The following is a 25,556-nucleotide window of genomic DNA, read 5'->3' as shown; positions in this document are numbered from 1 at the left end:
CTTTAAATCGCATACAATGCATATTTATATATTTCGTGCTAAGTAACAAGCATTAAAAAAAATGGTGATGATTATTTTTAATAGCGTACTTAAACGCTAATCACCGTTGGTTTATGGTAACATTACTTTCCATACTTTCATTTCGATTACCTAATCGAAAGAAAAAATCAATCGTACGAAGGATGAATTCCGGTATCCCCTTACCGACTGCCGATACCATTTCCGGTAATGATTTAAAGTTAGTTTGCAAATGAAAATATGGTTTTAAAAATTTTATTTCTATAATTAATATAAAATTTAAATATTTTAGTATTTGTATAAAAAATGGGCATACCTTTACGACTGAACAAAATGTATTACACAATAAGACCGATTTCTAATTTTATTTAAATTGCAATTAGTTTTACAGATCGCAGAGAAAGACTATATAATCTGTACGTAACGTTCTTTATTTATATTCTTCCTTGACATTTAAAAATCTATCAATCTACATATATTTACCTGATACGACTACTTTTTGGATTTCAATCCATGTTAAACTCATATATGTTTGATAAATTCACTTACCTGTTTCGATGATCTTACGATAGCGATGCGAAATGTGTTTTGCAAGTGGTTTATTTGCGTCATATATATATATACCTTGAAATTTGTATGTACAAAGTAAACTGATTATATTTGAAAGATTCGATATCGTGCAACGGCCTATAGATAACATTTTTATATTCCCTATCGCTTTGTTTAATTTTTGCTCACGATACGAGCAAGGAGACTAACATCGGAATTTATTTCTTTTTGTTCCTATTATAAGTAACATGTTATTTTGATTTCAGTCTCTTTTTTATAATTTACTTTCAAAGTAATTTAAAATTTAAATTCAGTTTAATTAATATGGATTTCTACAAACGATTTAGACTCCAATTCATCGATGATATTTTTTATAGGGAAGAAAAAGATTATGTTTTTTATGCGGCAGATAATTTCTATAAATTTAAAATTCGTATTGCGCTAGGGAGGATCGAGGGTGGCGCCGCGACACGTCGCACCACCGAACCATTGGTTCTCGGTCTTCGTCACGCTACGGTCGCGCACCTTTTCCCCTTTTTAACCCCTTTTTCGTTCTCGTTCGGTTGTTCCGAACCCCCAACAATCCTGCAGCCACCGTTTAACGCGGGGCTGCCGGAGGGACAGTCGGTTTTACGTGGCAAAGGAAACGTGTTCACCACCGGTCGTGCATATTTTTCGTGCCGCGTGTCTGTCCAACCCCAAGCACTTATCGACGATTTATCGGTAATCCTTCGGTGACATGTTATGTGAGTAAGCAGATGTGAATATCTGACGTGTTATGGCGTGGAAGTGTTGGCCAACCATTGCGGTACCATCGTTCTTCTCCAAAGACACCGGGATATATTGCCGTATTAACGCCCAGCTGTGTTGAGTCTCCGTGGAAACATGAAGATACCACCCCTGTCATGACCCAGGTACGCGAACATTGTATGATTTTTTCAACAGATTTTCAATAGATGTTCATTTCATCGTACTTGCGATAAAAAAGAAAAAGAATTGACGAAAATGTTACCGATCTTTGACATTGACGTTAATCGATGTGATTTTTGACAAATGTCACGTTGACATTTCGTGTAAATATTTTAAGCAATTATATGCTGTTCCTAAATTTCATTAGTTTTATGTGATGTTTCTGGAATAAAAGATATTTTTTATGGTAATTGTAAAGATGGTTGATAGTGGTAGGATGCATCTGCAATCTGATGGTGCATAAGAAATACCAGGAAATGTCTCGTGTGATCAGTGACACTGTGTGTTTTCGCATGCTTTGCTGAATTGAAATGGTGGTCGGGTTATGCGCTTTTGGCAAAGGAATTGAGCGTTTCTTTGAATGGTAGATTTCGGTGCCATTGACGCGCAAGGAGTTAGGACAAATCCCATGAATGGGTAATGGCGGCACCCTGAGACAATAATTTTAGATAGTGACACACATATAGCGCTGCGATCGTTCCATTGATCTGGGTAACATCGAGGTCCACATTTCACCAGTTAGCAAGGCGTTACGAAAATTTGAAATTCTTTCGTACCAAAGATTCGTAAAATTATTCTCTGTAAGATGGAACACGCACTTTCCAACAATACATATTGAAACATAAGAGTTTTTAAAAGTTTGTACAGGGTGTACCATGATGTATAAAAAATTTTATTATCGTTGATGAATCCACCTACTATGGTACATTGAAGTTTATCGCGTATGTACTTGCACACCTATGACGTATGAATTTTAACGTGATACGTAATTTCTGTATACTACGCGAATCGTGTAAATTATTCAGAAGTAAAAGTGGCCTCGTGTACACGGCCGCGTCTGTTGATTTACAGAGTAAAAGCGTGCAATAACAATAGAAATAAACGCATGGTATTCGAACGCAAGAATTTAACGTACCAACGGTAATAGACCGTTTAGAGGAATCCATGATCAATGGATAACTCTTTGAATATGCAACCAGATTCTTGCAACAGAATCTGCAATTAATTTTTTTCTTTCACGATCCGGTTCTATCAGACTGTTGCTACGTTACGATACGATGGTATTTGAATTAATCTATCCACTTTGTACTGTTCGAATTTTTTCGATATTAGGCCAACTTGAAGTTTCTTTTCAATATCGGAGGGACGTTTAATTAAAATGTAAACTGGGCTAGGTTAGGTCCGGGTTAGGTTGTATTACTACAACCGTGGTACTATTTGAATTTCTTTTCAATATTGGCGGGACGTTTAATTAAAATGCAAACTGGAATCGAATTGGAATGCGAATGCGTGTCCGGGAGGGGAAGAAAAAGAAAAGCATCGTTATGCACGATGACGTTGTTGGTTCGTAGCCCAAATTGGCTCACTATTTACCATATTTTTATCTAGGGCGGCAGCGGGTAAATCGATACGCGCTACTTTCATTCATGGCTGCCCCTCCTCATGGCTGGCACGTTGCCTCTGCGTACCACCACCGGGAACAACCCCTTACCCTACCACCCCCTACCACCGCTGCTATTTCACCCATCAGTGGCATGGCTATCTCTGCTGCAGTGATTCTCAAATTCGTTTCCCTTCTATCTCATTCTATGACGTCAACATTTCAAATGTTGAAATTACATTTTTTTATTTTAACTCCTTGAGCATTGTTTTATTTTTCATTTTCTACTTATTACCTTGCGTTACTAGTAGATAGAGGTAATTAATCTCATTCTTAAAATTGAGTCAAGTATTATAATAAATCTCGATTGAATTTAAAGGAATCGGTGTCAATACTGGTCGAAGATATTCAGAGAATCAAACGAGCAGATATAATTGACCGAGATTGTGGACACGGATTACGTTTGTAACATTCCATTTGCATACTGGGTTAAGAAGGGTTTCCATTAGTTGATATTCGATATCGTATCATTGCTAAAAGGCTCATTATTTATCGTATTCTTCATATTTTACAGTTCACGATGACAACAGGTAGCCTTCAATAAGGCCAACTTTCGAGTGGCAGGTATTCAATTGAAACTTTTGCAGGGGTTAAATCAGATATTTAAATTCGAGGATGATTTATCAAAGCGATTCGAGAAGTTGTCGAGTGCTAGCAAACACTGAGGACGTTAAAAAGAGGGTAAGATTTGTTTAAAGCCATCGCTACTTACTATCGTACACCATATCGCAATGATACCCCCACTCTACTGTCGTCTACGTCACTGCTGACGCCCCTTTACACCCCCGCACTCGGGTATTTCAATCGCCTGTAACGTTCCTGGCTGTTTCAACCCCCGTCTCTCCCTCCCCCTATCAACCGTTTCCCTGACCCTTCTTCATCCCTGTTTCCTCGTCATCGGATTACCACCCTGGTCATTCTTTCTCCGACACCTTTCCGCCAGCGATTTCTCTTCCTATTTTTAGAATATTCCACGTGGAACAAACGGTCCTTCTTTAAAATTTTCATTTTGTTGTTTAAGAATTTCTTTCGAAAGTCTCATCGAACATTGTTTTTTCGCGTCTGCGGGATCTTAAAGTGGAAAGAAAAATATTGGATTTTCACAATCGAAAACAAACTCTTGAAAAGCCTGTTCCTTCGGCGACGTTCCTGAATATAGATTTTTAATTATCGTCGAAAACAAGTTTTTGTACAAACGTACAAAAAGAAACACCTCAAAAATTGTCATGTTATGAACGTTATGTACAGAATGTTTCAATTGAGAGATTTAATTTACAATTAAATAAGAAATTTATCGAGGATCCTCTAAACGTCATAATTGACCGTTTCGAGTCTTTACCTTTATTTTCCTTGTCGAAATTATACGTCTAATCTATCGTAGTTAATTCGAGAGTGGAACGAAATCACGACGTGGATCGTTTGAGCCATTCCCAGGCTACGAAGGAAACCACGGGACAGGAATGATACAATAGAAAGTATCGAAAGACGGAAGTGGTGACACTGGTACAACTCGATACACAATAAAACGCGGTATCCTTTGGTATCTACTGATTTTCATCCAGGTCGCAAACCACCGCAAACTTATCGTCATTTTTCCTACGAAAGTGTACAAAGAAATTTTTTCTCAAATCCAAAGAGGAGCGATTTTGGTGACTAGTCTCTTCTAGTAGAAGATATCCATTGTAAGTCAGGAGGATTGACCTTTAGGTAGTCAGGGTACTTTCAACGCGACCGATCATGAACGGTCGTGTTCTACCGATCGTTACTCCTACTAGAATTTTAGAACTTATCCTCGACAAAAGGTTAACGTAACAAAGTAGCTAATACATTTTTATCATCTCAGTTCGAAAATGATCCATATATTGTTAGATCGTGCAGAGGTGGCTCATTTACAAGTGGTTGACTTTCGAGCAGAGCCGAAGGTCGGTGTTATTTTTCCATTTTACATAAAATCGCGTGATTTCGCTGGCATTGCCGAGAGACAGAAAGAACGAACCGTGAGGATCAAGGTTACCTGGTCGCCAATTAATGCAATTGCATCGACTCGTGATTATTTTTTTTTTATACCTTCAGATTATCACGAGATTATCGCGTGACGATTTTAGTCGAACGCTAGCCACGAACAACTTTTCCCTTACCGTTTCTAACCCCGAGCACGAATAATTTCCTGCTGCAGGTGAAGGAAAGCGACAAATTTCGTGCGTCACTGATCGATTCCCGAGTGCTATGAATAATGTCACGAACGACGTGAAAGCACATACTGTTACAGCGGAACTATGATTATTCGAGGATCGGTTACATCCGAACGAGTTCGATCATTATTCATTGGTTAACTAACATCAAGTATCGAGGATAGATCACGCGGTAACGTCAAGAGGATCGATCTTGAAAGAGCATCATCGATCCTTAACGCTAGATTGCCGGAACGAGTCAATTTGATTCATTTACGATTATAGAAAAACTTAAATAATTTTTTTTTTTATCAAATGTATACGCCCCACTCTTTAGTTCCAAAAATCTATTTGTCCGGCAATCTAGTGTTAAAGAATAGTATATAGGCCGAGGACATTCTTTTCCGACAATGAAAGCAGCAGTTTTTAGAGAGCGATCTATTCTTGGACGCGAGTCGAATGGCGTCAGAGGAATCGTGATAATTTTCATGTGCCAGTTTAAAGGAAAAGAAAATGGATTATTTGGTCAAATGATCTTGCACGACCTTGTTTTTGTGGCCCTGAAATTTTGGAGATTGAAAATGAGACAATGGAAGATGAATCGTAGAGGGTGAGTCAAAAATTAGCGATGTAAAATTTCCTTGAAAAAATAAGAGGAAAGAAAAACAAGTTTTGGTATCCGAGAATTGTGTTACAACAAGGTTGTCCTGACCTCGAATGGTTTACTTTGAAGCCTCCGGTGACTTTTTAACCACGAGGACGATTTACAACGTCTGGAGAATGTCAAGATCGCGACTCGTGAGAAGAAGAAGTGAAAAAAAGGTCACTTGCAGACCATTTTTTCAATTCTCACGATTGGTGTGCTGAATCCTTTCGTCGTTGTCCTTCGTTACGTGTTTTTCGCGTTTCTTTCTTCGAGGTTTATTAATACAGTCAGTCGTCCAGCTCGCATATTTCGCCATGCTACTCACGTACGGTCGTTGTTTTCGCGGTTGAAAGAATTTTTCGAGTTCGTTTTTGATGCCCGAGGCACGACACGGTTATGGATAAAGACGAGAACGAGAATGAAACTTGCTTTCAGAAACTTTCGAACCGTGTGGTAATTCTTGATACCATCGTGCTTACGTGTAACAGTTTAACCCTTTACGATGGCCGGGTCAACGGTGACCCAGGTTTACGCTTGCTCAAATTTTTATTCTTCGTTTCTCTTCAAAAGCATGGAAGATAAAAATCGTGTAATATTTATGCTTTAAATCACAAGTCTAATGGTAATGATATCCGTTAAGGAAAGGCAATATCTGCGTGGGTCTTTAGTGACCCATTTGGTCGTGTCCTTGCACTTCGAAAGGAATGTGGGTCGCGTCTGGAACCGTTCGAAATTGAAAACGATCATTGTTATTTATTTTTCCCTAGCTGATGTTCCAGAGATTACACGATAATGACTTTTATCTCCTGTGCAAAGGTACCGAGTTGTTTATCGAGTACTAATAAAGAAGTATCAGCATCGTAGATTCGCTGCTGTTTACCGTTCGTTCAGGTTTCTAGAGCAAGCAATCCAAATCGTTTCGAGCGGTTTGCATTCACCGCATTTCGCAGCAATTATTATTCCATCTCGCGATACACTTTGGTGGCCATTGTTACGAGCGAAAGTTCATTCTCGTCTGGCGATTCTTTCGAGATGATCCTGATCGACCGCTCTCGTTACTTTCAGTGTCCGTCTTGTCTATCCGATAGATCGGGCAAGAAGGATTTATTTGAGAATTCATTTTTTTTGCGCGCGAATATAAGATTCGACGCATGAATCGAAGGAGAGTGAATGAAAGTGAATGATCTTTAGAAGTTGAATTTCGTGAATCGAAGGTGATCGAGAACACAAAATCTCGGAGGTGTTTGATTACGTAACGAAAGAACTTTTTTCAGAGCAAACTTGTCCTCGGACTGATCGAGGAGCAACTCAAGAGCCGCGAGAATTAACGCTACTTTCACCCAAGATTTCTTCGCTTTTCACGAGATCCCGCTAATTAATATACGCGTTGTTCAATGGAATGCGGTGATTACCTCGAGTTGACTATTCAAAATAAAAAAAAAAGATTTAGATTGGGTAGCCAGTGATTTAGCCAGTAAATGATTAATCAAGCAACCAAACTGTTCGATCAACCGTTCAATCGAAACAAGAAATTGCTCGAAAAAAATTTGTTAAGGTCGTTATCGGATCGTCGGAGCATTAACTAAGAAATTGACGAAGAGCTTAAAGGAATAAACGGGACGCTGTGAACTAAAGAAAGAAGAAGGAGGGACAAAAGCAATCGCGTTGTTGCATAAATTCTAATTGGGTTAAATTTCCAAGTTAATGGGGAGAAGCGTCTATTACGTTGAAACTGGGGCTCGATCTGCGAAGGACGTCTATAGAAAATGGAGAAAAAAGGATTCGATATAAATTTATCGCATGAAAGGTGACACTGTTCGATTCAAAATAGATTTGGAATACGTCTTGTCTTTATATCGTAGAATAAACTAAAAATTAAAATGAGATGTTGATATGGTTACTCACCTTTGGGATGGCGGATTTGAAACTATATGTATATTAATGTATGTACATAATTTACAATAATATTAACAATTTTAGTTCTATTAAAAGAAGTTTTGAATATTTTCCACGGTCGAACGATGAAATGCAAAATATTTGCAACACGCGCAAAGCTTTGTACTTGAAATCACTATTCAACTTGGCGCGTGCCTTAAACGTTTAACATGCTATCTCGTTTCAATCATCTCCTTTCTCTTCGACACTTTCACTGTCACTTCTAACAGCTGTGAATTCTGTTCGAGCAGCTTCTCTCTGGCAATAATAGCCGTCGATGCTGTGAAACAATTACATCTTTGTATGGAAATGTATCATTTAACTTGGAAATGGCAGTTGGTATTAATTTAAATAATAATACACTAGAATTTTAATACTAGTCGATGAACTTTATTTTTCGAAAAACCTTGGAAGATGTCCGAATGGTTCGAAAGCTGACGCTAAAGTGAAAAGAAAGTGAAAGCCATGGGCGAAAAGCCCCTATTGGGTCGATTTAAGAAAAACTAAAAATATGTAGAAGTGCCCGGAATTTATTATTCAGGCTTTTACAGGTAAGAACTCTGCAGACCATCGGTCCTCAACCTGAGAACAATTAAAGCAAACAAGCACACTCGATTAATTTTTCTAACTAGATTATTGCCAGATAATCCAACATTCTCTTTCTCTGAAATTTCTTTTCGTACGGTTCCACGAAACGAAGATACCTGGAAGAGCGGACGGCAGGATGTGACGTTAGAGTCCAGGTAGCGCGTCCTTAAATTAGTTAAACTAGCGCACCAAAATTAACCCAGTTATGCGAAAGAGGATATCGAATAAATTCAACGCGCAGCCGCGTATTGGTGGCGTCAGTACGCGCGTGTACACGCGTGGGTGGGAACGTAGTAGCGTTACCGTTTCAAAGACAACAGTCACATAGGGTGAGAGAAAAAGATAGGGAAGGGAAGCGGAAGAGGAAGCGTGGTACAGCTGCGAGCTGGATAGACGTGTAACCAGAGACAAGGGCGACAAGAAAATCGAGAAACAGAGAGACAGTTTTGAAGGAGCAGAGCTGAGAATGACATAGAAGAGGGTTGTTTGGTTCGTAGGATAAAACGGAGGAAGAAGAATTTAATATTTAATAGCAAATGGTGGGGGCAGTGAAGATAATCAATTTTTTAATTCTTACTTGGCTTAGAAAAACTATAAGGGATCTTCTTTTCCTACACCCTTAGGGAATCCTATTATCTTCACCGCGGCATACAACTTCCAGGGTGAAATATGACACATGTATAATTAAAACTTCTGGATCAACCAAGAAATAGGATAAGTTACATGGTAGCAAGGACGAGAGCGTAAAGGGAGGTGTGTAGAAACATATCGAGTAACAGAGAAGATACGTTGCGAGAGAGGGTAACAAGTCGAGAAGGAAGAAGGGAGAAACCAGGCTTCGATGTTCTCTTTGAAGGCACTCGGTGGTCCACCTGCTACCGCCACCTCTATCGGTGGCCGTCTGCACACGGAATAAGAGGGTGGTGGTGGTGGTTGTGGTAGTGGTGGTGGTGCGACACCACGAATCGAGACCAGTGATGTTCTTCACGGTTCCACGGCTTGATCTTCGACCAGCTCCATAAACATTCGCTAAAGTATACCTGGACCAATTCCTCGTATCAATTGGCTTTTTCGCGACGAGACAGCATTGAGAATCATCAGCTTTGTCAAGAATCAATGCTCCAAGAATAAATATTGAACCATGTAAACAAAGAACTTTGATCTAGAATATCAAAATCAAACCAGACCTGAATCCGAACCAAATCCTCCAAAAACAACAATCTCCAGGTGTTCTCTCGGTAAATTTCCTGCCGGCATTCTTCCTCGTCTAAATTATTCCGAATCGAACCTCTCTCGTCTCATCGATGGGGAAGAACGTCATCGACCTGATGACGTTCCTGGACATCTGCCAGCTGTACCTTCAGAACAGACGTAAGTCGAGGAACCTGTGCACGTTGTGGGCGATCGTCACGTTCATTCGCACCGAGGATACGGGTGAATTTCTTCGTTGGTGCCGGGCGTACACGGTGCCGCATCTCCGTTACAGAAACGGCTACAACGATTTAAAAGGGAAAGAGAAGCAACGAGTGGATAAATTAATCCTTCGACTACTTCAGGAATTATTCAATTGTGGTTGCTTGCCTCCCAGCGATATCAGTTTATGAATGACGATCAAGATGGTCAACCAGGACTTTGCGCCGTTGAACGTTTATTTATGTAAGTGTCTTTCAGTCGAATGTTGTCGCAATTTAAGCATAAAATTCATCCTTACTTATTTGTTTCCTAGGAGACTCGATCTACCTGTGGATTCTTCTTTTCATTCGCATTCCAAGTGTTATTCTTTCCCGATCGTTTCTCGCGTGTCCTCTTCGTCTGGCGATGGTCGAGTGGATGTCTCCTTTCGTTAACGGAGAGTCCACTCGACCTGTTTGTGTCGACGGATCTCCTTCGCGATCGTCGCCGGCTAACAAGAACACTTTGCTTCAGGGATGGGCGTCAGAGTACTCTTTCAAACTTGATACCAGATTGTTGCATAACAAATGATCGATTTCGAAACATATCGAACAGAATTTGATGATGTAAAAATATTGCAAAATAGCACTTGTGTTATTTACTGAAAATAAATTGTCACCGAATCGATTTAAGATTGTCTACTCATTCCGCTCTGTTATTTCTGGATTTTGTAAATTACGCGCCATTTAAACGAGCCAGAAAATTGTATTCTTTGAAAACCGCTATTAGAAAGTTGCAATTTTTTCTCTCTGGTTAGATTTGATAGAAGAACAAATCGTCCTCCGTTTACGTTTTCTCCTTTTGCCGCGAATAAACCGTGTTTCATAAATTGTTATCCGACACCCTGTACATTTATTGATCTTGAGTAACGATCCTTTTTCCGAAGTATGAAATCCATTGTTTCGAGTTTGCAACAGCTGCCCACGATAATCTCATTGTCGATACGCGATTTATTTGAATGCAGGGCGACCGGATTAATTAGGGCAAACGTGCTACCTGTGGATTCCAACACGGTTCGCCGAAGCTTTTTAACATTTTTCTTTGGAATTTCTCAAATTTCCTTGAATTTCAAATGCAATTTTTATTTTATAATTATTGGAAATATTATAACGTGAATCAGATTGAAAGGCTATTAACTGTTCGATTATGGAGACGTTGGTCATCGATGGTTCCCGTACGTGCGTTATAACACAGTAGATAGGTAGAAGCGTTCCGCAAATGAAAGTGACGAGAAAGTATTGAAACTGGTAACCTCAGAACCGGAATCCATGGTCGACAGCCGATTATGGAATATCAGTCGATGGATGACCAAAGAAAAGTAAACGTCACCTCGTCTGCTTCCCCTTAAAGTCATCCGAATGAAAATGAATGCGAGATAGTAAATTTCTTAATTTAACACGTCTAATTATAAGTTTAATCCGATTAAAGTGTTAAATAAAGAATGATTATGAATAAAAAATTAAGTCACTGACCACATAGGAAAATATTAATTAGTTTCCTGTTATGATAACTAAAAATATTTCAGTATCGCGGACACGCGTGTGGATGAGGGTAAACCATCTCAACGAGAGGGATGTCTGAGAGCGACGGAGAGCAAGTAGCTCGATCGGTGGCCCTTGAGCAAGCCTACGTCCATGAGGTTTACGAACAATGCGCCGAAAAGACTGTACAGAGCAAACACTGGCCACGGATCTATCAGTTTCTCGAGGAACTCGAACCTGGTGCCCTCGTCTGTGACATTGGTACGTAAAAATTATTTTTATCTTCCTCTCGTAAATACCACGCGACGTCCAACTTTATGCAATTTTTCCAATCAATAAACAAATCGACTTTGGTGAAAGTTTTCTGATGTTTCCATTTAATTTGTTCCGGAGTAACTTGATGGAATTTAAATCGACCGTCAGCGACATTCAAATAAGATTCTTTCTCCTTGCTTCCTATTTGTAATCTACCGGGTGAGACAGAATTCCTGAGTAATAATTATAATCAAAATAACTAAGATTTTATTTGAACAACGTAACGCGCTTAGCCGATCCTTTGATTTTTCAATCTTACCCTATATGCCACGCCTCTATCGAACGCAACCATCTACCTGTACACATAAGTACACCAGTTCGTTTATGGGTTCTTGTCTTTATTCATTCCTTTGCTCGGTTTTTCTTCGTCTCTCAGCGTCCCGGTCACTCACGCTTTCACATGATCAATTGACCTCTCTGTGGATCTATCTGCACTCGAATCTGTGCAGATTACGTACACACATCTCGATGTCTGTGTGTAGACACACGCGTGTGCCTAATCCCACGTCTCGCAGCCTCTGAAATACCGTGGGATCCGTTCTCCTTGGATTGCACAAACTCATCGACAAGCAGCGAACTTTGAAGCTGGCTTGATTAAACGACTTTTTAATCGAAAATCTAGATCATCAATTTTGACCATTCTTTGCAAGCCGATCACATTGGTCACTGTGAGTGTAGAATAAAATTAGAGATCGGTGGTGTAGTTGAGAAATGGTCACAGAAATCGATACCCATGTTAAGTATATGAGAGAAATCGGAATTACGCTATCGCGCGAGCTTTCAATTCGTGTTCCGTAAATTAAAACTCGGGTAATAAAATCAAGTTATTCGGAGAAGAATAAATCATTATGAATGCCATTTATGAAATCATTATTTTTTTCAAATAAAAATGACACATCGATTTGTTTAGGTTGTGGCAACGGGAAGTACCTGAGCGTTAATCACAGCATCTTCAAGGTGGGAGTGGACCGTTGCAAGCGTTTCACGGATATCGCGCGTGAGAAGGAGAATGAGGTGAATATATCATTTTCATGAAAATACGAATGAAAGACAGTGGCTTGCGCGCAGGAAACCGACTCTTACATCCGTATCCTGCTGTACCGTGCTTAATTGTATCCGGAACGTTTCCTACGGGAAACGTTTTTCCGATCAACCGTGCCGTGTAATTGCGTTAAAAAACAGCGACACTGTCGATATATAGGTGCCTCGTATCGTCGTTAGATCCACGAGGTGTATCGATTTTCTAATCACTGTGTTATTTGTTAATTACAGGTACTAATTTGCGACAATTTAGCGTTACCATTTCGGGATGAGAGTTTCGACGCGGTCCTTTCAATTGCGGTGGTACACCACTTTGCCACAACAGAGAGAAGGGTCCACGCGCTCAGAGAACTTGCTCGTGTGCTGCGGATCGGTGGTCGCTTGGTGATATCAGTATGGGCTATGGAACAAAGGCACAGGAAGGTAAACAAGGCATCCACTATGGTCCCGCTTTCGTATTAGGATCAAATTAGCAAGACTGCCGGTAACTAAATCTCCACCCACGCGAGGGTGACGCTTGAATTTCCATAAGAAACGTATTACAACATTAAAATAGGTATCGAGTAGTCAAGAGAAAGCAATCTCTGTTACGGAATTTATCAAGTATTCAGGTATCGTTTCATCAGTTTTTGTGGGTACCAGTTATCTAACGGATGTGTAGAGATAGATGTAAGCAATTTAATTCAGTTTAAAAATATCGTCATCCGATAGGATTGCATTCAGTTCGAACATGCCTATGAAATACACCCACGCGAGCATGACGGTCAATCGATACGATTGTTCCAATGCACATAGCCAAGGTAAACCGTTCGAATCTGTCGTTGGTGATCTCATTTTTTTTTCCAATCGAAGCTCTTTGTTTACACGGCTGCAGCTGTACATATATAGATTCTTTAAATTTTTAAACAGATTTATTTCAGTAACGATCGGATAAACTTTTTTTTCCTACATACAGTAATTTTTATTTTCAGTTCGAATCTCAAGATGTATTGATACCATGGCCCAAAGCATATTGCATGAACTCGACACCAGAAAAATCAAAACGTTCAGGTGCACCCAAAAACGCCAGTTTCAATCAGAACACTCAGAAATTTTTGTCATCTTCCAAAAGGTATGTTAAAAGGGTATTAACATATTTCTATAATCGTATAAAAACTTGTTACTATCATGATATTCAAAGTACATTAAAGCGACGGGGAAATTGCATTTAACTCGTCTCTCCTTGTCCCTGTTTCAATCTTCTTTGGCCTCTAGATGGCTTTGATAATTACAGTTAATGGTATTCTTGTTTCAGGAACAGCCAACCAAAAAGCAAGAGCAAGGGCTATTGGATCGATCCGATATTCAGTCCATCACCATCTACCAGCAGTCTGTCGAGTCCTAACGAGACCTGCTATAGCTTCTTCCGTCGAGCCTTGCAGGTAGAGTACCGAGGAACCTGCCGCGTTTACTCTAGGAAATGAAATTTAATTATTAAACATTTTAATCCATCGCAGAAATTAGCAGGAGGCAGACGAGGCTCTGGAAATCGTCCTTGGTTCCTCGAAAGTTGGCAAAGTGGCAGCGGAAAGAATCGAAAATATTACGAACAGGAGGAGCCTCCGGACGCGGACGAGTTACCGATCGAGTTGCGTTGCGTGGAAGACGTCAATGTGACCCTGAATAAACAGTCGGATTCTCTAAGCATCAAGTCGAAGAGCCTCGGCGATATCCTAGAGATTCAACGACTAGACATGGTGCGATCCAGATCCAGCATTCCCGGCCTCTGTTCCATGCTGACGTCCGAATTGAATTTGGACGGCGAATCTAGGACGTCGTCGTCGTCGATAAGCGGCTCGAAGCCACGGCTGGTCAAGCAGAAGTCTCACCTGGTGGACGACGTCAGTTTGGAAAATCCTGACAACACTGCCATTCAAGAACTACCTAAGGACGTTCCAGACTTTCAGGTAACACCGACTCGTTATTCGAAGCGAGGAAACATCCTGAAGCAGAGCTCGATGAACGAGGAGATAATGTCCGCGGAGAGGCTGGAGGAAAAGGAGAGGGTCCGACGAAACATAATGAAACAGGCGTCCCTGAACGAGGACATCATCTGCAAGGGTACAACGTTCGAATCCTTCAGAGACTCCCTCTACTCCGGCAACGCGACAAAAAGGTTTCAACTGTTAAAAAGTGGCCTTACGAACAAGATCAGACAGTCGACCACGAATATCGAGGTCTCGGGTATATCGATCAAGAATGGATTCGTGAAAATCCTCCAAGGATGGAAGTCCGCTGAAAACGACGTACCACCGGCGTCTAATAACGGTACATCGAACGATGAGACTTCACGAACAAAGGTTAACGAGAAGATTCCACCGGTGACGACCACGAAGAGGGAGGTGGAAGGTGTGGAGAGGCGGCTGTCTCGCGAGGATGGTTCGGACTCGTCGAAAGACAGCAGTCTGCAGAGCGACACGAGCGTCGACTCCGAGGACAGTTTCGCGTCCGTGATCTACGTGCCAAAGCCGGACGCCCAATCAACGATAGACATTATACCAATCTCTACGGGTCATCAATTGGGTAGCACTTCGGCACCGCCTTCGCCGCGAGTCAAATATCCGCCTGACTCGCACAATTCCAGGCTCAAGCTCATCTCCATGTCTCCTTTGCTTAAGCAGTTCCCAGCCACCAGCAAGTCTCTGCCACCGCCTAGTCCGCCAGGTTTGTCTCCACGTTCGTTGAATCCTGTGTTCACCAGACCCTTTTTCGCCACCACTAGCGTCATCGGTCAGCAACCTGTAGCTGGGGATAAAACAAACGGCACGAAGAGAATAGACGTTTCGAATGGTGCTTACGAATCAGCTGATTCAGAACTGCAGCTGAACAAAAGGAACGTCGAGAATGGTGTCTGTAGAAGAAACAGCTTTTTCGAAACGAAGAAACCCACCTTGCAAGCTATACGGGCGTATAGATCAATGACCGAAACTGTGGAAGTTGTCGAAGAAGCTCAGACCGTCAAAGACACCGCGCCGCTTTTAGCTAGCACCGAGGAGAGCCCTGAGGTATCGCTACAAGAGAAGACAAGCTGCGACTTCAGCAAAGAGGAGGAGAATCGTAAGGCTAGGTTGAATCAGATCAAGGAGCTGCTGAAGCAGAAGCCAGGCTTCGCCACCAGGACCAAACCATCCTTTCCTTTGGTCAGACGAGCTTCCACGACAGCCAGCGGTCGCCTGGAAGCTGTTACCAAAGTTTTGCCACGCTTACTCTCGCTGGAGCTGTTTAATCCCGAAACCGACGACCTGGACAGCGACTCTAGCGGAGTCTCTTCCCCGGAATCAGTGGGTTCTGTGATCAGTGTGATATCGGACGAGAGGTACATGGCGAAGAAAGACAACAACAAGTCGGAATGCACCGAGTCAGAGGTGCTGGACAGTTCGGCGGAGAACGTCTCCGATCCCAGTGACATGACCGCCGACGAATCGTCCGGTTATGCGGCCGATTCGAAGGAGGATGGGACGAAAACTGCGACAGATAGCTCTTCGTCCCATTCTTCGAGGATTCCTGACAGCTCAATCGTGGTTGGGTCCTTGGAGAATGTTGACGCCTCTAGTGAGAGTAAGACAAAGTCTAGTATTCAAATGCCGGAAGTGAATGCGACTTGGAACGAAGAACTCCACAAGCACCTGATAGACTTCACCGAGAACCTTAGCGAAAATCTGAAACACGATCAGTATTATAAAAAATGTGAGTTTGACGAGGATACAATTGGCCAAAGGAACCCGTTAGTTTCTATAAGAGAATCTGACAAGCGTACCGACGATTTTCATAGTGATTCCAGTGGAGTTTCTTCGTCAGAATCCGCAGCTTTAACCAGCACTGTCATTCCAGACGGAAGGTATAGCGTTAGAAAGGATAACGAAAAATTAGGAAATTCTAATAAAATAAAAACAACAGTAGAGGCTTCTTCGAAGCTCCTAGCCGCTGCAGCAAACGTAGCGAACTCCTTGGAGGACGCAGTGGATACAGCTATTCAGAAAACGCACAGTAAGCAACACTCGGGACAAATCGCACAAGAACCGGTTCAAACTTGTACGTCAGGTGTCGTTAAAGCCACAGCAAAATCTAGCATCCAGTTACCAGAAATGGACACTACGTGGAACGAGGAATTCCGCAAGCACCTGATTAATTTCACAGAAAACCTCGGTGAGAATTTAATGCACGACCAAACCGACCAAAAAATCTCTGATCCCTTCGTTTCAAAGACGAAGGACGAATCTCTGTCGAAATCCAGTAGATCATTTAAGCCTACCAAACACACCAAGTACAACGATTTATCCGATACAATCGCCTGGTTGAGTAACACCAACAACGGCTTCGACGAGCATCCTGACAAACCCATGGAATCGTTGGACGTGGAGAATCCAATGGGGAACAAGATGCAACGAAGTCCATCGGACGACACGATGGACTTTGTGATGGTCTCCAAAAGTGGTGAGTTCATGAACGAGAAAGAGAACGCCGCCTTGGACAAGCCTCCGTCGGAGAAGCCGTACTTAAGATCCGTCAATTCGATGGAGTCCAGCGATATGGGCGAGTCCATCAGCTTCAGCAGCCAAGCGGAGTCCACCGGAAGACTTTGTAGCAGCATGGTGTCCTTGCTGTCCAACAACACTCCAGAGTACCCCAAGTCGTACGCGGAGAAACGTAGGCTCCAAATCCAGAGGAGGTCAGCGTCCGAGGAGACGCCATCGAGGTATCCCGACGATAGCAAACGCAGCACCGAGTGTCTGGTGACCACGACGGCCAGCAACCACTCACTGAGTGCCTCGTCGTCCCAGGAATCGTTAACGTCGGACCGTGGAGGCGGCGCGATCACCTACCATCAGTACTATCACGTGTTCAGGGAGGGCGAGCTGGACCAACTGATCAACAAATACGTGGAGAACTTGCACATTATCTCGTCTTACTACGATCACGCGAGCTGGTGCATCGTCGCGGAGAAGGTGCAGGTCTGGACTATATGACTCGAGGCCTATGCTCGTGAATCTTTGCGTCTTGAACGCAACCGTGCCACCAGGTAGATCCAAAGAAGGTACGGTAGCCGCTCGATGATTCACCAAGCGAAAGTAGGGTACACTATGGCAGGGAATTATCGAGTTGGTTCGCCAGCTGGACGGCACAGTGTACTTTGCGCTATTCCGAATGTTCCTCCTTTCGGTTCACCTAAAGCAGATTTCTGTGCTGCTATAATTAAATGCTCGACGCGTACTCGGTGGAATACATTTATGCAATTCTTATACTCGTTCCGGTTTCTGGTATTCTTGCGTTAACGTCGAAAGCGGCTGCTGCCTGTTGAGGATTTCTAGTCAAGTTCGAGCAAGTAGGTCGACAGGAATTCAAATGATTTTGGCCACTCAGGGGTCGGTAAACTTTGATCTCGCTGTAAGTAGACGAAAAGTGAGAGATTAAATATAGAGAAGAGAGAGAAAGAGTACAATAAGTAGCGATAGAAAGACGAATTTACTTATGCCTGTGATGCGTATACGGGGGGGAAAAATCGAAGGAGCTTTCGACGTTAGATGTAGCAAAGAGATGACTTTGAGTGGCTATAATCATTGCTCTCGATTATTATTTCGACCCTATCAGCTTCGAATCAGGCTACGTTGATCGAATACATTATACACAATATTATACTCGTCTCGCATGTAACTGACAATCTGCAACAACTGAAAGGAACATTCTGTCTCGCAAAGTATACAAGATCTCTATGATAAAATCTTATCGATGAATTCTACTGACAATGAGTTGCAAACGATATCGTTTACTGTGTACCAAATATCTAAGAATGACAGAGAAATGTAAATATGTAACATAAAATCGTTTCCGACGTAAACGCACAGATCGGTAAACAACGGTAAATTCATCAGATAGGGGACACTAAATATAATAGGTATTTATATCATTCGTCTAAGCGCTTGACCAAATGATTCTTGTTTAGTCGTTTCTTTATCGAATCCATTTCTTTATTTCTCAACGAATATGCATTCTAGTCTCGTACGATAACGCGTAGCCTTAATTTAAGAGTTAGGTCTGTGGTTCCTAATTTTTTCTATGGAATATAAGTACTATTCAACTGATAGCTCAAATTTTTTCCTTTTCTTCTCTGCAACGCGTCGTGTTTTTTTTTTTTTTTTTTTTTTTTTAATTTCGAGGGATTTTCTTTTTACAGTTTGTATGTAAATAAGAATAATTATCGTTCGGCAAATATATGTAGAAAAAACTTCCAGGTATAAACGATGCTTCGCTAAAAACCGAGGGCTTGCGATTAGAACATAAGACGTACGGCAACTGCTGTTCCAACTTAGCGGATGTTATTGCGCTATTACTGACAGGAAGTTTCAGGAACCAGAAACCCGAGCTGCTCAAAATAATCGGTAAACATTTTAGACTACTTCAATTATTAGAGAAAAACTTTGAATATTGTCTTATCTTTTCGCTGATAATTTCAATGCGTTTGAAAATGGAACACCCTGTATTTAATATTTAACCAGCGTGTAATCCATCGATACGTAAGGCTGTTCTAATTATTTTGAGCTGCACAAAGGTTCCAGCACGCGGCACAAAAGAGAAAAACGTTAACGGGAGAAAATTCACTCCTTTTTCATTGTAGATCGAAGAAATCAATTCGATGAGCATCGACTCGAAAGTGAAATTGAATAGGAAATAAATGATGGCAGGTATATATATCCGGGAATACGATTGAACAAGGAAAGTCTAAGGAACTGGATACAATTAGAGACTATCGCGAACTGGATTGGCAATTAGAAAGTTTCGCAATAGTTGAGTCGAAAATGCCTCGGCAGCGAGCTCGGCTAACCGAACGAGCACGTGAATTCGCAAAGGACCAAAGTTAAATAGAATACGTCCGCGTTAAATCCCGTTGGACGTTGCAAAATCAAGTGCAGTCGCGTGTGTATATTCTCGTGACAAGAAGAGAAGAGAAACGCAAAATCGACATTTATCGGATTCAAAAGGGTAAAACACACATTTGGAGTTCACGGAGTACATGTAATATCGCAATAACTATCGGACCATTTAAACCAAGAGTATACCACCAAACAGCAGAGCAAGATATTAACCCTTTATTTAAAATGGACGCAGGAATCTCATATTCACAATATCTTAGCTTTACAATACCATCTTCGACGTTCCATTCTTACAAGGCCACCCTCGTCATCCTGACAACCTTATAGAATAGGGATGAGACCTTTCCTATGGATAACGCTGCAGTGAAAAATTCAGACTCTGCTCCCTCGTTTCCACGGATCCTGAAATATTATAGAAATTAAGAATTCACGGACGACAAATAAAGGGTTGAAAATATATCGCCGTCATTACCGGACCGTATACCCATACACGCATGAAATTCTACCGAGGATCCTGTAGTTAGACGAAAGGAAAAGAAAAAAAACACGTACACGTAGAATCGCGAAGTTGTTGACTCAGATATCAAACCAATTTACAAAAGCGTTAAAACGTAGATATCATAGTGAAATATAACGATCGCGCACGTACGAAATGGATTTAAATAATTCTCTACAAGTTAAAGTTTAATGGCTCCAGTGATATTATACTTCATATGTTATAACGAGCATACTTTGCTACACTTTTTTTGTAAATACGTATCTTACTGAGAAAAACTAACTTATTTATATATATATAAATAATACATGTATACATACATATATCGGCAATCTATTACAGTTTAAAACAGCTGTATTTAAATGTTGAAAAATGAGAGTTACAATTTAATTATTTTGAAACATAGGTTCCACGTTTTTAACGCTTTTCTTAAACGGTAATTAAAATTATATGTTATTTATTTATCTGCAAGCAAGATAATTTAAAGTTACATAAATTATTTCTTGTACAAAATAGTATAGATGTCAAGGTTTAATTAAATTATATTATATAGCTTGGTTTTATTGTCAAAGTTTAAAAAATATAAAAATTTCTCGATAACTCTTGATAACTGTGTGAAGAGAAAATAATTGTATGTACAAAGGGTTGTTCTTGAGAACGCGACACAAACGCCGCTATAGGAGAAACAAACGAATGCACAATCGATAAAATCGGAACTCTACGTGATCGGTGATCTTAATCGAAAGCCTAATTGTTGCTCACTTATGTTATTGTTGATGTCCACCATAGTTTCAAACAGTTCACTTATTTGTAAGTGTTTAATTTAACATATATATTTATGTACAGAGCCGTAGCTAGAGTTTGCGGGGTCAAAGGTAAAAAAGTTGCAACCCAAGTCTACGCAGGTCGCAAACGAAATTATAAATGATAATTATTACAAACTAGGTATGTACAAATTTTTATTTTCAATTTATCAACAAATTTTATACGACTTAATTCCTTGATTTATCGATGTAATTATTTTTTAATGTCAACATAGTCTTCCTTGATAATTATAATTTTTCAAACGAAACGTTTATTTTCTATCGACCGAACGAAAATTCATTCGACTTGCACACGTCTACCGTAGATAAATTAACTCGACGTTACCTATTCAATATTCCACAGCAAATTACACGAGAAAGAATATGAAGAAAAAGCTGTTGGATCTTAATGCTGCATCTAGAGAAGGCTGTGTTCGACATAGCTTAGATATGTTACGTATATATGTACAGTAAAAGGGTAAAATTTAGTAAATGTATACATTACTGAATTAGCACTTTTACTTTCACATATACATATACACATATACATACCTGCATACCAGTGCGTACACCTAACACACGCGTACAAAAGGAACGTACATAATGCACACAACCATATATAAGGTCTAATAATCTCACACCTATATAGTGAATATTTAAAACGGAAAAAAAAAGAATTGTTCTTCGCGCATATTTATTCCCCTTCCATCCAACAAAAAGTGTGTAATTATCGCGGTAATGACACCAGGTTCAATGTTGCGTACGACTTTCTATTATATCGTAGCATATCAGACATCGTCATTGCAGCAGATGTTATTTCGATCTGGAAACTTTTCATTGATATCTTGAAACAAGAGACAGATTTTTTTTCCACTTGTTAGTCTATAAATTCTATTGACTTGCCTTTAACTTATTTAGTTTCTGTAGTACACTATGATAAAGATCTGAGGTTAGAATAAAAAAAATTTGTTTCTTGTCGGTGTGCTGCGTTTGAAAATTTCCAGACCGATTCTTAATAAATATGCATATGAAATTGTATTTCGAGAGAATGATTGCTATAGAAATGGTGCTATTTATGAAAGATCGATGATTGCTTATCATCGAAGAAGCACAGTTGTAGACGTACTCGAAATGAATTAAAATATCCATTCTGTTTCATCGACTGTTAATTTTCGTTTTGACTACACGAATATCAGGGTAATAACCTTATTATGTAAACAATATTCAAATGAACGAAAACGAGAATACTTAATTGTAACTGAATTAAAATCCTTCGATTTCAATGTTGCGCATGTTCAAATGTACGTTGCTTGAAATAATTTCCCGCCAAAAGTTAGTAAACATTTGAACTTGTTCAATTCAACTATGAGCGAAACAGATTGATCTCCAATATTAAATAATTGCAAATATTTTGATTTATTTAGTATTTACTACTATTATCTGTTATTAACAATCACTAATTTAGTATATTATTAATACTTCACGTGACTAGCGAAGTATTTAAAATGGACGCAAATTTTCAAAAGCGTTTGAGTCTAAAGAGAACACAACGGGGGCGCTACAAGAGATTTCTTCGGTGTTTGATTCTAGCTTGGGGTACGTTATGTTTGAGCTGTACCTCTAAAATATTTAAAAAAGATATTGACAATATATATACATGTGATTGACAGAAGGTTCCATCACAGTTTTTGTAAACTACATCGTATTTCTATAGGGTTTACCATTACGGGAACAGAGGAAGGCGCGAAAAGAGCACGCGATAATAAAATTATATACTCGCAATTCTTTAATGAGGAATACCGGTTACTGGTTATCGAATATTGAATTATCAAATTTTAAATAATCTAAAAACAAATTCGCGTGCCCTAGACATTTTCCTCTTTCCTTTAGTAATATCGTATAAAAATTTTTTCCCTTTCTTTGTGTTTCCTTTTCTCTTGATAATACCGTACTTGCGGTCCAGTAATACACTACATACGTATGTTTATTGAAACTTTTCATGATACCGAATTAATGATTCAGTGCACTCAATCGATTAATTAATTGTTCGTATTCATTTTCAACATCTACTAGGCTACGTTCGAAACCAGACCAGATTTCTATTTTATACCTGTATTTCACGAACAGGATATTAGGATGATGATCCATTGCGTATTATTATGTATATGTACATTTCATTTAATAGAGATAATATTTCATACTTCTCACATAATTATTGACTATTATACCCTGTACAACTGAAAATTCTTTTTTATCAAGATATTAAGAAACACATTTAGTTCAATTTTTATATTGTTATGTTTTATTCAGTATATTGTTTTAGTTTAGAGTATTCTTTATTGTTATGTATGTGCATATTTTTTATTTGGGATTATTGAATTATTACCAGTTTTATTGCATGATAATCAGTAATCTTGTTAGTGTATAATTAATTTATTAATTGTGCCTGAATTATATAGCTGCATATAATTTTTTAACATTGTATACTTAGCATTATTTTTAACACTGAAACATTCAGTTTCAATAAGTGCAATGAGAAAACTTAATTGTATTGTATTTCATGCATACAATATTATATCATCCGATTATTTTTTTACAAAAATTATTAAACTGTTTTTATATACTTTTACAGTAAATGTACAATATCTGCTAAAAAAAATAAAAGCATATATGTACATATATGTAAACTATTAGTTCTCAAATAAAACTATGTACATATATTTATCAAAATACGTTAATTAAGTATTTATTACAGTATACTTAACAGGTATTTTAAATATAAGTTGATTTTACAAATTGCCTTGTGCAAAAAAATATGCACAGAAACCTCAAAAAACATCGAACCTTTTACGTTATTATAAAGTTGTTTGATTTTTATAGAAAATGTAACAACGGGCTTATTAAGCAATTCCGGTAATTACAGTTCTTCCCCTTTGTATATAATATTTTATGATTTTACGAGGAATCATTTTATGCAATCATAAAAGCAACATTTTTTCATGTTTCAGATGAATTGGTGAACAAGCGCTGTAATAAAACATTCGTATCTCGAACTATAACTATAGAGCGTATAAACTTAACTATTTTTATAAAATGAATTTTTTTTTTATCTTTATACATATCTCAGCTCTAAAATGTTAAATATATTTATTCCCGCCGTAAATTTTCAAGTCTAGCTTGTAGGTCAGCATCTGCATCTGTAAGATTTCCACCTTCATCACTTCCTGCAGCAGCTGCAACTGGTTGTTTTGAACCTGCTACACTGAGTGAACCAGATGCCTGGGGTAAACCAGATAGTTGGTCTGTTAGTTGCAAACCCAACTCATCCAGGACTTGTGACACGACAGCATCACTAAGAAAATAAAATAAACATGGTACAAGTGTTGAATAGTGGTAAGATTACTTAAAAAAAAAAATATTTTAATCCAGTAGCTAGACAACTACCTTTCCTCTTCATCACCCTCATCTTCCATTGCATCATCTATGGCATCATTCATAATTTCTTCTTTCATATCCATTATTTCTGACTGCTTTTCAAATTCTTGCAGTATTTTTTGTATTTGAGGAAGATTTAATTGCCTGTTAAAATGGATAATTTTTAGGTACAAAGGATCACAGTATTTCTGGATTCTAATTTTAAAGAAATAAGTGTTCTTACTTGTTCATATTCTGCATAGCTCTTGTTACTCCTTTCATTGCTTGAGCCATTGTATTTTGTGAACGTAATGTTTGGATTTTCAAAGCAACTGCCTGAATATTTGCTTTCATTAACATGAATTTCTTTACATAACGTCTAGTTCTTACAAGATCTTTAGCCATAATTTTCACAGCATCCTATTAAATCATTAACAATGAGTATTTGTCAATATAAAGAAATTTTACAAGATAATCTTAGGTTACCATTTGCCCATCCTTGGCTAGCTTTTTTATATCTGCAATAATCTTTTTCTCCTGTTGTTCCATTCTCATTCTTTCTCTATCAAGGTCCCGCATAGCTTTATTTAAAGCTCTCTGATTTTTCCTCAGCATTTCCTCAGGAGTAATCCGTTTTCCAAATAGCCATTCCATGGTTGCAAAGAGAATATGACAACCCTATTTACTGAAATCAACAGGAGTATATAAATTCTCATAAAAGTTAATATGAATTAATTTGGAAGCATTTCTAACTATTTTTATCAAATGATCCTGAAAGGAATGATTACAAGTAAAAGATAGGTACTGATGTTTATTTTGATATAGTAAGAATAGCATAAATTTAACATTGTAAAAGTTACCTGAACTATTATAATGCTATATATCAAAAGCTAAACCTAAAAATGTTGTGACAGTACGCTTTTGTATTTTAGAATTAACTTTTGTTAGGTTAAAATGTTAGCTTCAAGAATACGATCCGATTATTCGGAACTGACAGACTGTATGAGTCACAACGCCAAAATGATTGCAACCACTGTTACATATAGCTATATATTTCACTTGATTTTGACATTTCGAATGTTATCAGTATTAAAAATATATCATAGAATATTGTATGCAAGGGTCTGATCATTTGTCTCTTCGTAAATTATCAAATTACAAAGAAATGTGCAAACAATTTGTATCGGAATGCAATTTATGGTTAACTAAAGACAGTTACGAGAGATGTAAAAGAAGAGTACAGGTTTTAGGGTTTTCAGACACCCTCAGATGAGGTTCGATCTGCATATACAGAACAAAAAAATTATTAAAGTTATAAAAATTATTAAA

At 39.0% G+C, this 25,556-nt stretch overlaps 2 protein-coding genes across 5 annotated transcripts; one reads left to right on the top strand and one right to left on the bottom strand.

The window, feature by feature from the left end:
• Window positions 1-1,095: 1,095 nt before the first annotated feature.
• Window positions 1,096-23,013, top strand: LOC114877161. Of its 4 annotated transcripts, none has more exons than XM_046290057.1 (9): window positions 1,096-1,481; window positions 11,295-11,511; window positions 12,476-12,579; window positions 12,838-13,029; window positions 13,578-13,717; window positions 13,901-14,027; window positions 14,103-17,680; window positions 18,876-19,022; window positions 20,857-23,013. In XM_046290057.1, exons 2-7 carry the CDS (start codon window positions 11,343-11,345, stop codon window positions 17,610-17,612), a joined length of 4,242 nt encoding a protein of 1,413 aa, XP_046146013.1. In that variant the 5' UTR covers window positions 1,096-1,481; window positions 11,295-11,342; the 3' UTR covers window positions 17,613-17,680; window positions 18,876-19,022; window positions 20,857-23,013. The 4 variants fall into 4 exon arrangements, with proteins under 4 accessions (XP_046146013.1, XP_046146011.1, XP_046146012.1 ...); XM_046290055.1 differs by having other exon boundaries at window positions 19,259-23,013; XM_046290056.1 differs by having other exon boundaries at window positions 18,876-20,955; window positions 21,178-23,013.
• A 212-nt stretch (window positions 23,014-23,225) lies between these two features.
• On the bottom strand, window positions 23,226-25,528 carry LOC114877158 (charged multivesicular body protein 2a). The gene is made up of 5 exons (XM_029189384.2): window positions 25,088-25,528; window positions 24,714-24,912; window positions 24,472-24,647; window positions 24,258-24,392; window positions 23,226-24,165 (listed from the first exon to the last, which is right to left on the bottom strand). The coding sequence occupies exons 2-5, from the start codon at window positions 24,879-24,881 to the stop codon at window positions 23,961-23,963; spliced, it is 684 nt and encodes a 227-aa protein (XP_029045217.1). The 5' UTR covers window positions 24,882-24,912; window positions 25,088-25,528; the 3' UTR covers window positions 23,226-23,960.
• Window positions 25,529-25,556: the final 28 nt, after the last annotated feature.

This window comes from Osmia bicornis, chromosome 2 (assembly GCF_907164935.1).
Source record: "Osmia bicornis bicornis chromosome 2, iOsmBic2.1, whole genome shotgun sequence".
Taxonomy (NCBI): domain Eukaryota; kingdom Metazoa; phylum Arthropoda; class Insecta; order Hymenoptera; family Megachilidae; genus Osmia; species Osmia bicornis.
This window is presented reverse-complemented; position numbering and strand designations above follow the sequence as displayed.